Here is a 12,379-nt window from a genome sequence, read left to right on the forward strand (position 1 = left end):
GGATAATGATGATTTTATTTTGTCCATCACTGAGTATTCGTCGGTTGATGGATGGATTATGGATTTTGGTTGTTCGTTTCATGCTACACCAAACGAGAGCTGGTTTACTACTTATCGGTGCAAGTGTAGTTAGGGAACAATGCTAAATGAGATGTTGTAGGTATTGGTGATGCTAGAATCGGAATACATAATGGCACCGTGAGGGCATTGATTGGAGCATGGCATGTTCTAGAATTGAAGAAAAATCTAATTTCCTTGCGTGCCCTGGATTCAACTGGGTGTTCGTATTCTTCAAAATGTGGAATTTTGAAAATTATTCGAGATGCTTTGGTGATAATGAAAGGAATAAAGCACAATGACATGTATGAGCTTCAAAGTGAAACAAGAATGGAATTCGCTACGAAGGCGTTTGATGCATCAATTCGAGAGTCTAAATTGTGGCATATGCGTTTGGGGCACATTAGCTAGAGAAAACTAAAGGTTCTAAGTGAAAAAAACTTGTTATGTGGTTATATTGCTGACGAACTGAATGTATGCGGGTATTGTGATTTAAATCAACGGTGAAAAGTACAATTTAGTGCGATTGCCGGAGAAATCACAGAAATTGCAGAATTACTTCACTTAGATGTTCACAGGTTGTCACCGGTTTCCTTTGAGGAAGAGTGCCATATTTATATTAACGGTTGTTGATGACCACTCGATGAGGACCTATTGTTTGTACTTAGGCACAAGTTTGATACTATTGTCAAAATCAAGTGGTTGAGAGCTTTGAACGAAAATGAGACTAGTAAAATGATCAAACATATGCAAACCGACAAAAGCATGAAGTTTTGCTTGGAGTTATTAAATGAATTCTTCATGAAAGAAGGCATAGTTAAACACCACACTAGTGCCCATGAACCACATAATATTGTAGAATTGATGAGCTGAACATTACTAGAGACGGCCCATAAAATGCTCTCTAGTGTTGGTATGGTTAGGAGATTTCTAGCGGATGCGCTTGGTATGGCGAGCTACCCGAAGAATAGATCCCCATCGACTGTAATTGGATGTCGGACTCCCGAAGAAGTGTAGTCAGGTAACGTTGCTAATTATTCTGTTGTTAGAATATTTGGTTGCCCATGTTATGTTCGAGTTAATGATGGTAAGCTCGATGGCAAGGTAAGAAAGTGCATATTCCTAGGTTATGCATAAGGTGAACGTGATTATCGATTATGTTGCCCGAAATTAAATTCACTTGTTATTAGCAAAGAAGTTACATTTGACAAGTCTCTAGTACTTTTAACTTGGAGTGATTATAGCAGTGTTCATACGGATCCGGACGGTGTTCAGCTTGAGGTGGAGTTGCAACTAGAAACTCCCGAGATAGCGAGTACTAGCGAAGTAATCAACACCGATAGTGCTTGTGGCGAGGTGGAGCCTGAAAAATTAATAGTTGCTGTAACTGCTGATATTGACAAGATATGTATTCGGACTCCTGACGGATACGGATGCAACAACGGTTTGCTTTATCCGTGGTAGATGAGATTGTGTCGGAAAGTCCTTGTGGAATAGTTAAAGATGCACGTGCAGTTGGTATTATGATGAAGTCTATTGTTATGACAAAGTTCAAGCGGGCTTAGACTTGGATGATGTACGTGGCGGTAAAGCCTATTGAAACTGTTGGGAGAATAGTAGCAAAGTTCGAAGTTATATCTAAGCGTTTGTGACATGGTTCAAATGTCAAACCAAGGTGGAGATTGTTGAAATATGTCTCGAGTATGAGCCCGCAACGGAATCCGATTCGAGATTAAATGTTATTTGCCGACTAAAAAAACAAGAAAGAAAGAGGGGCGCTGTTTCTTTTCTTTTTTTTAGTCAGTGGGAGTCGGTCAAGGATAATAACGAAATGAAAGTTGAGTTTGGATTTTTTACTTGGTCAGCAAGAGAAAGAATAAAAGGAAATAAAAGCAAAAGGATCTTGGCCTTTTGTTGGCAGAGTTATATTGGACATCTAGTGCATGGAGTTTCCTCTTCACGTTGATGTCCAAGAAATTAAAATATTGATATATATTCACGTGGCTCAAGAAATCGTTCTTGAAGCGTCATTTCTTTGCGAGTTCTTGGCATTGGACATTCTTATGGAATTACATTAAGTATTTAAGTATCGAAGTTGATTAAATTTTATAGTAAAATTCGTGTTAATTCATTTATGAGATTGAGAGATTATCTCGTGAGAAATTGCGGCGCTAAACACTTGTGGGTTATTTGATGTAATTGGAGCCGTGAAATACTGAAAGTATTTGAATGACTCGAGTATGGTTTGTAATCTATATATATCACTTGATCTATAATTGAATGTGTTACTGCTCTTCCTATAGACGTAGGTTTCCACAACTGAACCACGTACATCTAATATTTGATTTATTTTCTGGTTCTGTCTATTTTATTGTTCGATCGCCTATTTCGTGCATCATATGCATTGGGTCTGGTCACGCCATTTCTCTCACTAACCAACCGCCCATTATTGTGACATGACAGCCAATCACCTTTGAGAATTCATGGGCTTCGATTTTGACTCTTTTGTTTTCTGGTCTGCCAATTTGATGTCTTTTTAGATTCCAAATTTCCCCTTTCCAAGATAGTATCAAGACTTTCGGCTGCGAAGTGAAATTATTTTGGAACGATGAAGTACACTATTGTAATAAGACAAGAATGACTATGTCGGCATATTTAGATATGAAATAGCATTTTCATTTGACAAATTAAGTTTTTAAAATAGGGACGGTAATCCCATAAAATCTCACATGATATCAAAGCATAAGGTATTGAGTTCAAATTTTTATAGGCCATTTTAAGTTTAAGCTAAAATTCAGCCTACGCATAAAGGAGTGTTAAAATATTTAAATGTTTACCTACGTTGTTGACGAAGCTTTGGATCTGAAAGAACCCAGTGTTAAACATGTACTATGGAATTGCAGCACAGCCTTTTAGCTTGTCCGCACCTAGTTCGTCCTCTTTTTTGTTTATCTGTACTATTAGTGATTCAGTGTTGTTAATTATAGAGTTTCTTCGATCTTACATATGATTATGTAACTTTTGTTTTCTATTATACAGTTCTTTGACAATAATTTGACTTTTTTTTTTTTTTTTAAGATAGGTCAGGTGATTTCATTGTAAAATCATCAAACCATGAGAGGAACATCAAATTTTATGCCTATCCGTAAATGGAAACATGCCTCCTTAAACTTCTAAAAAATGAATATCCCAAGATGATTCCTGACCACTCATCGTACCTGGCAAACAAAAAAAAAGTGAATAAAAAGGTTTCTTGAACTGTCTCAACTCTCAAGGAATATAGAAGAGGAGGACGCTTTTAAGAAAGGAAAAGGGAGTGAATAAAGAGATCTAGGCTTTTCTCCACAATCAAGGCCGTCTTGCAATAAATATGAAGGCGCAAGAATGAGTTTTCTTCCTTGTTCGTCTGTAACGTTACAGTAAGCTTCAAGCGTATTATGTGAATCTCCTTTCACTCTTGATGATCAATAATGCTGTAAAGTACCTCACATCTCTTGTCCACAAGATTCATTTACTCGTTATATGCAAATGGTCTTCCTTTCCCTCTTAGTTTAAGATTTTGAATATGACATTCTAACACAATTCATGTGCGGCTTGACTATGGGAGGAATATTGAAATATCTCACATCGCTCGTTTATGGTCCATTTGCGTCATGTATTTCCCTCGGCGAATTCTAAATTATAGCTTGGGTTGTTATCATGGTTGTTATCGGTGCTTAACTTGGTTGAATTCCACTATCATACGTTTGAGGGGTCAAAGTGCATTCTCCTCGAAAGAAGATGCAAACTATCATTGTTCCATTAAGCAATGATTTCCCTCAACCTATCGGTACGTGACAACCTTAAACCTTTTCTCCATGAAAACGAAACGCCCCACTTGCCAAAATCGGTGTTTGTCCTTCAACTTTTGCGCAAGATACTATAAGATCTCTTAAATTTGCGCCTATGGCTTTATATATTCCATTCCACAACGTGGGTAGTACTTTGTTTACATAGATATGTATGGCACGATTACAGAGTGCTCTTCTCGAGCGCTTTGTAGAATGGGAATCCACTTTCTTTGCCATTCATGTGAACGATATCAATTTACGCATATGGTGTGGATCCAACAAGAAAGCAATTTTTTCTTTTTCTTTTTTCCGTTCTGTTGCATTGGGGACGACTCTTCTTTTCAATCTGGAATCTCTTTGCATGATGCAGCATGTCTCGATCTCTCAGAGTTTCTTTGTGCCCCCATTGGTGCGTCCCACGACCAGAAATCGCTTGTTCGTTTTTGTACCCTTGCCCTTTGCCTTTTACTCCAAAAGAAGAACACCATGAGAACCAAAAGATGCTTGTGCCATGGTGCACCAACCCAAAAAGCCAAAGGAATGAGAGAGCTTTGCTTCAGTGCTTCAAACTCATGCCATGCCAACGTACATCTCCATCCGGAAGCCCCTCATCTTGTCCTCACCATAGTGCAAAGAGTCTGGGATCTTTGCTGGATAAGCACAGTATCAGTACCAAAGCTGAAGTTGATTTTGGTACCAAAACTTTTCAAAAGATTATTTAAGTGCCAACACTTTAAGATCGACCACTTAAGTGACTCCGACTACGGAACACCCGATGTGGCTTAGCCGAATAGCTTAAATAGATGACTTTGACACTAAACTAATTGTTTATACAATTTTGACACTGAATTGACCGTTCTTAAAGTTTTGACACTAAATATTTAAAAATTGTGTGGTGTGTTTATGTATCAAATAATGTTGTTAAATGTATCAACTTTTCACAAGTCGAGAAATTGGGGTTAAATTTGTTCCAATACATTTCCTAGAATTGATCAAAGATAAGTAGTTCATTTCCACAGGGCCCGAGCTCTGTTGTTTAATCTCAAAACAGAGCAAGATCAGTGAAGTAACAAATGCGAAGTTATGAAAGATGGAAAAAAACTTTGCTTCTTCTTTTTTTTTTAGGAAAAGAAATAGATCTCTGTGATTTTGAATGAAATTATTTGGAGAGAATGTTTGCTCCATATTTTGCTTTTGAGTCTAAGTAAAAACAAAATAGGCAAGTCATTTTCTGGTGTCGAGATATACGTGTAAATTGTATTGGAGAAGTCTCACATTGAAGAATTGGCTGTGTTGTAGAGCAATTAATATATCATAATTGGTTCATAACTCATTGACTTACACTTTTGAATAAAGATGAGTCTAACTTGATATATTAACTAGCTCAGATTAGGGCTCCCTCTTGGTGGAGTCTCGCGCAAAAAGCTTAAGCTACTAGGAGGATAACTGCATAAGCTTTTAAACAAAGGGAAATGGTAGCATCAAGGCGATGTGAGACTCCCTTACATGGGGGCTTAACATACTCCCCTAGCACCGGAACCTAGCTTTGATACTAATCATGGGGTCTTGCACTAAAGGCTTAAGCTTTTGAGTAAATGTGAGTCTAGTTGGATATATTGGCATGCTCGGACTTAGGTTCATTCTTGGTGATCTCTCCGAATGAAGGTATCGAGCTTCTATTGCGCGCTTTTAACAAATAGTATTAGAGCCAAGTTAATTGATATTGCACCCCAATCTGTTTTGATGTTTGGTGAATATCTCATCTCATGATTGGCATTTGTTTTGGGGTGAAAGTTGCCAGCACGGTTGATCTAGCAAGAAGAGACCATAGACGGTTGGTCCGGTGGTCCCGTGACGTGAGATAGAAAACATAGGTGATGTAATCCCAATTTAGTAGTCGATGATGGTTGCGTGAATAATTGTGGTGCATTGTAAAGATGTGGAGATTTAACTTAAGATAAGTTGATGTAGAAGGATACCAAAAGTAAGGGGAAGCATATCTAACACTAAGTTCACACATGAGGAGGAGATTGTTGATATATATATATATATATATATATATATATGAGTTGTATTAGAAAAGTCCCACATCGAAGAATTAGTATGGTGTGGAGTCCTTGAACTTTTGGCGGTAGAATTAGGTCATTCGGATATGTAGTGAGAAAGTAATGACTATCCTCTCGAGTTAGTGTAGAACTGAAATCCCTACTTATTATCGAAACGAAATCTCCACATACAAAGTCAATCTTCCGATCTTCGACATCTTCAATAGGAATTTGTCCTCCACAAGGCTTGATGCTCCCGCACCAGGTGGGTGGTGTTGTGGTGTAGCAATGCGGGCCCAATGGCAACTTTCATGGATTAATGTGGCGAAAGAGATTAAGGATGAAGGTGAGCATTGATGCATATTCAAGTTGAGAAATGTTGGTGCAAAAAGATACATGAATAAAGGGAGAACATACCTAACACGAAGCTCACATGTAAGGGGTAGATTGTTAGGATGTATGCAGGAATTGTGTTAAAAAAGCTCCACATCGAAAAAAGATATGTTGATAAGTTTGGACTTAAGATTCCTCTTGACGTTCTCCCCGAATAAAGATATGAGACTTCTGCTGCGTGCTCTCAACAACTTTAGCTAATGAGTTGAGTCGAAAACTGAAGTCAGCCAAAGCTCAATCGGGTCGAGCTCAAACTCCAAGAGATTAGTTTGATCGAGCTAGAAACAAATTTCAGTCCCGAGTGAAAATTTGAATGATATTCAATTTGGGTGATCACAGGCCCATTTTGTGGGCTCATCCTCATGCTCGTGCTTATCTCAAGGGTCGTAACGATTTCGTGAAACGGACCATATCTCTCTCTCCAAAAGTGAGGGGTCCGGATCATCTTTAACGGACGGCGGAAAGGGAAACACATGTTGCACTGTAAGAAAAGGGATGGTGATCTATCTCTCTCTGGGGAGCCTCACACGTGGAGCCCTCTGGCCCTCCATGCCCTTTGATGCCCTATGCATGGCTTATAGATTACACAATTCCATGATCCTACTCGCTATTCTTTTATATAAATATATCCCAAGCCCTTTGTGCCCAAATTTATCCATACATCCCAAAGCGTTAAGTCTTTCTCAGTGTCTGTGTGTGTGTGTGTGTTCTTGGAGGTTCTTTGGACCCCAAAATTCGAGCTGCATTCCCGTGGGGTAATCCGAATGGCTTCGTCCGTCGATCCTCTGGTGGTGGGCCGCGTGATCGGTGATGTGGTCGACATGTTCGTGCCGAGCGTGAACATGTCCGTGAGCTACGGCTCAAAGCATGTCACCAACGGCTGCGACATCAAGCCCTCCATCGCGGCCAGCGGCCCCAAGATCAGCATCTCCGGCCACCTGGATGAGCTCTACACCTTGGTACGTCGTCCCCGCCTGCCCCCGCGTTAGCCCGGTCGCCGCATCTCGGAGGGTAGGTTATCGCATGGACCGGGTGCATGCATCCTTGTCGACCGAGATTCCCCGGCAAGAATGCATGCAGCTGGTGCATGTGATAACGGAATTCTCAACCCGGAGGGAGTCTTTGATCGCATGCATTCTCAGCCATGGGAGAAAACATTAGCCTCGGAACTGATTAAAATGCATGCGAATCGCTTCAAGGGTCGTCTTCTAAATTTTTGTTTCTCCCATCTTCTGCGGCGCAGGTGATGGTGGATCCTGATGCACCGAGCCCTAGCGAGCCAAGCCTGCGAGAGTGGATTCACTGGTGTGTCCAACTTGCTCACGTTAATAACAATAAAACGCGTGTTTCTTCAACTCTCTCGTAGTTCCGACAAATGTGTCCGAGGACCAAATCCCCTCTTGCGAGTCACAAGTCCTAATTATGATGTCATTGGTCCCTTTGCCTTGTCTGTTTCTCCGTTTGCCACTCCACTGACTTTGTGTGACTGTGTTATCTTTCTTGTTTTCCGGTTATCAGGATCGTGGTTGACATCCCTGGAGGCACAAATCCTAACCGAGGTAAAAAAACAAAAAACAAACAACAAAAAACAAAAAAACAAAAGGATTTTTATTTGAGCTCTAATCTTTTGGGTCGTCATAAATGGAAAAAATAATGAGAAATCCGCATGAATTTGACGCCCTCTTGATTCCTGGAGAGTCTTTGTTATGTTCAAAGCCGGTATAATTTGGACGTGCATTCTAATCCTGCGCTTGCGTGTGTTGATGATGAGATTTTATGTGGGATGGCGAAGATTAGATTGATTGAAACATCTTTTAACTCTGTGCTTTCTAGTTTTGAGTTCCATAGGTAAAAACTTTTACATCGACCATGTCAATTTCTTATTTTCCTCAAAATAATACTTCTTATTTGATTATAAGTAAAACAGTTGTGACATCACCATGTCCTTAAAAGTCTAAAGTTGAAAGTTTAGATTCTCAGATGATGGTGAGATGTAAATATGCGAACAATAACTAACCATACATGCAATTAGAAATGGATTTTAGAGGGATAAAGATCTAATTGGATGTAAGTCGACAACAGTTGGATGATAAATTATCCTAAAGTTTAGATTGTTAGATTAATCTAAATTTTATATTTGTCCTAAAGTTTAGTGTTAGGTATGCTCACCAAGAAGATATGGCGGTTGGCCAAGAAAAGTAACTTCATTTCACACTACAGTATCTGTTTCGTTCGTGGGAATTCACGAAGCTGTTGTCTTTGCATTAAACATCGCATCGTCTCATGCCCCATTTTGCGCATGGAAAGTTTAAAAAGACAGGAGAAAAAAGAACAGAAAAGTTCAAAAGTCAGTCTCTGCGTCCAGACACGGATTAGGCAGGTTCTTCTCCTTTGCTCCTTTTGTTTTATAGCGCAGGTGTACTTTGCGCACGCACCACGTGTCGTGTATGCAGACTCATGTTCCTATGATCTTTCTTCGCTTCTTCCTCTGTCTCTCTGTAAATCTCCCTATGTTTTTTTCTGGTTTTTCTTATGTGGTCTCTGCAATTAGCGAAGAGCCACTTGGCTGCGGGATGAAGAACCAAGTATCGTGCGCGCTGGCCTGTCTAATCTGGCACGTGTGCGCCGCTTGTCATCCGTTTCACAGCACGGCATCTCCGACTGAGAATGTTTGCCTGCTGATTTTGATCGGATATAGACATAATTTTGCATAGAACTTTGAGTTTCATGAGGTTTTATTCGAGCGAGGGTCGTGCATCTTTGAGTCTGAAATTGATTGTATTCTACTAGGAAAATGACGCGATGAAGTATTCACCAAATCAAATTCTCCAAGCTCATTCAAAGGTTTATGGTATATTATATGATGCACATAATTAATCCCAGTTTAGATTCAACGATCTTCATTTCTTGGTAAACAGGTCCGAAACGTTTTGCCTCTAGTAAAATCAAAAGGGTAACTTTTTTTCCTAATTAAAAGATAATTTATCTGACATGTTTATCGTTTCATGTAAATTTATACTTGTAAATTTAAGGAAAAACGATGGTCGGTTATATTTCTATTTGAGAGGGCTTTCTCCAATTACGACGATGGAGAACATATGTCTAATAATACGAATAAATTCACGGAGTACCTTTTTCTAGAAAATCACTGACCTTACGAATCTTGTTTTCCTTTGATTGAGAGGTTTATCTTTCTTTTTAAAAGAAAAGATAGATTATATCATGACATGTGTCGAGTAAGCCGAGTTATACACACATGATGAGATTGACCATTCTTGGGCAAAAAAGAAAATAATAAAGACTAATTTGGAAAGGATGTGAACCCTAAAGAAATGAATATCGAATAATATGGCATCAACCTTTTGTTCTCATTCCTTCCGTTTGGGCAGGAAAAGAGATATTAACCTATGTGGGGCCACGCCCTCCGGTGGGGATCCACCGATTCATCCTGGTGCTGTTCCAGCAGAAGACTCCCATCGGCCACATCGACCACCCCAACTCGCGCGCCAACTTCAACACCCGCCTCTTCGCCGCCCACCTCGACCTCGGCCTCCCCGTGGCGACCGTCTACTTCAACTCCCAGAAGGAGCCTGCCAACCGCCGCCGCTGACATCTGAACCGAGGTGGCGACCGTCTACTTCAACTCCCAGAAGGAGCCCGCCAACCGCCGCCGCTGACATCTGAACCGAGAAGAGTGGGGAGGGTTATGGTTATGGAGTCTTTAATTAAGCTTTGAAAGTTTTAATGTATGGCCTGTTTGTTTGCGTATTAGTGCTATATATGTCTAGGCGTCCTTATTACTATGAAGAAGTGAACGAAGAAGAGAGGGGGAGATGGGGAGAGAGAGTGAGAAGGACAGATTGTTTATGACATTTGAAGTGTGTATTAAGCAGTGAAGTCTTCTTGCGCTCTGTGAGTTTAGGCAATTGAGCGAAAAAAGAAGAAAGGAGCTATGGATTTCTATATAAATCCAATCCATAATTTCCATATAAATAAAATTATATTATAGTTGCACAGACTATTTGGATATCGTGGATCTCGTGTTTTCATAAGTTTAGATATGGCGGTTTTCGTCCTTTCATGCGTCTATTATAACGAGCTCCAAGTTAGATTATTCAATTAGCGATATTTGCTAGGTGATATTAACTAGATAAGAAAGGAGTTATGGATTTCTAAAAAAAAATCCAATCATATTACAAGTGTGCATGCTATTTAGATGTCGCGAATTTTGGGTTTTCTACGCGTCTATGAGCTCCAAGGTAAATTATCGATTTATTGTTATTTTCTTGTTGATATTGAATAAATAAGATTATTCTATAAGTTCTAAAATCGGTCCGCAAAACTAGTTCATTGAGCAGTGTGCTATATTGCGATGAGGTATTCAGGCGGCCAAACCACATTTAGGAACTCAATATTAGATAGCACATTACTTATAAATCTGTTGTTATTGATATCTAAATTTTGACGACCCATTTTATCATTGACTGGATAAAAAAATTGGGGTTCAACCCCCTTCCCTAACCAAAACAAAATATTGTTAGATTGTATCTGCATATTAGGCGCATTTTCATGAATCCCACATAAATTACATTAGGCTGGAATTAATGGACTTAAGCTGGGAGGCCTTGAATTTAGTTAAAATCACTGGACTACGGCCCATAAGTAAAGAATTCGGTCAAGTCCATTGAATACCCCACATGGCAAAAAATTGCATGTGCCTAGCACAAGTGTTCTAAATTGGAAAGATTGCATTCTTGATTAAACTTTGAAATCAAAAGAGCATATTCTTTGATAATTGTGAGTCTTGTCAGATTGTTAGGCTAGCATCTTCCTATTATTTATAGTTCTCAGCCATGAGAAAAAAAGGAAAAGACATGGCAAATATGTGGTCCGAGTATATGTGGTGGTTGGCAAATAAAAAATATTGGGCATGTGACTGAATCGACAAAAGAGAAAAGGAAAAATTGGTGGAACTTTAAAGGAAAAAGAATATTAGAGATTGGCTATGGATAATTTGAAAGGGGGAATTCTAAGTTGGTGAAAGATATGAAAAGGAAAAGTGAAGCTTGAGGAAAGATACACAATGAGATGGAACAACGGCATTGAAAGCTCTAAAACTCGTCAAGAAAGTGTAATTGAGTCTTAAAACTTTTTAAAAAATGCAACCAAGTCCTAAGCTTATCACAAAAAGTGCAATTAAGAGTATAAACTTTTGAAAAGTACAATTAAGTCCTAAAACTTATTAACATTTTCCGTTTATCAAGTTGGATGGAGTCAATGACAGTGCTTAATTACACCAACTTGATCAGTTTTAAGACTTGATTACATTTTTTGAAAATTTTATGACTCAACTGCTCTTTTCATGATAAGTCTATAGATGCCAATAGTGCTCAAGCAAAGCTTGAGCTTCGCCAAAGAAACAGGCTTAGTCATCATGTTTGTTGGGTTCTCTGTTGTAGCAATCTTTTTTACAACAACCTTATATTTTACTAAGACATCTCGGATAAAGTGGTATCTGATATTGCTATGCTCCGTCCGCTCGTAATAAACTGGATTATATGCCGCCTAAATCGCACCTTGGTTGTCACAATGTATATCAACACTTTTCTGATCTAACCTAAAGTCCAAAAGCAAACCTTGTAACCATATTGCCTTTTTCACTATAAAGGTCGGTGCCATGTACTCCGCCTCAATCGACGACAAGACTACGTGGTCCTGTAAGGAGACCTTCCAACTAAGCGCACACCCGCCAGCATAAATACGTACTCTGCTAAAGATCCGCACTCATCCAAGTCACCCGCATGATCGGAATCCACAAAATCAGTGGTCTCACTACCATTATTGTCCCTCCGGTATACTATACCAACATCTGATGTCCCGTTCAAATATTCGAGGATCCATTTCATGACTTTCCAATGAGTTTCACCAAGATGCTTCATATAACGATTAACTACACTGACGGCTTGTGAAATATCGGGCCTAGTGCATACCATAGCATACATAATACTACCCATTACACTAGAATAAGGAACACGAGATATATGCTCCTCTTCC

The 12,379-nt window shown here is 39.3% G+C and overlaps 1 protein-coding gene across 1 annotated transcript; it reads left to right on the plus strand.

The window, feature by feature from the left end:
- The first annotated feature begins 6,995 nt into the window (after positions 1-6,995).
- LOC115743702 (protein MOTHER of FT and TFL1) lies at positions 6,996-9,952 on the plus strand. Its single transcript, XM_030678610.2, has 4 exons — positions 6,996-7,284; positions 7,569-7,630; positions 7,844-7,884; positions 9,715-9,952. The coding sequence occupies exons 1-4, from the start codon at positions 7,090-7,092 to the stop codon at positions 9,933-9,935; spliced, it is 519 nt and encodes a 172-aa protein (XP_030534470.1). The 5' UTR covers positions 6,996-7,089; the 3' UTR covers positions 9,936-9,952.
- Positions 9,953-12,379: the final 2,427 nt, after the last annotated feature.

Source organism: Rhodamnia argentea, chromosome 6 (assembly GCF_020921035.1).
Source record: "Rhodamnia argentea isolate NSW1041297 chromosome 6, ASM2092103v1, whole genome shotgun sequence".
Classification (NCBI taxonomy): Eukaryota; Viridiplantae; Streptophyta; class Magnoliopsida; order Myrtales; family Myrtaceae; genus Rhodamnia; species Rhodamnia argentea.

Coding starts and splice junctions, on each gene's coding strand:
- LOC115743702 (XM_030678610.2), top strand. CDS start 7,090: ATGGCTTCGTCCGTCGATCCTCTGGTGGTGGGCCGCGTGATCGGTGAT. Junction 7,285..7,568: donor TGGATGAGCTCTACACCTTG/GTACGTCGTCCC, acceptor TCTGCGGCGCAG/GTGATGGTGGATCCTGATGC. Junction 7,631..7,843: donor CTGCGAGAGTGGATTCACTG/GTGTGTCCAACT, acceptor TCCGGTTATCAG/GATCGTGGTTGACATCCCTG.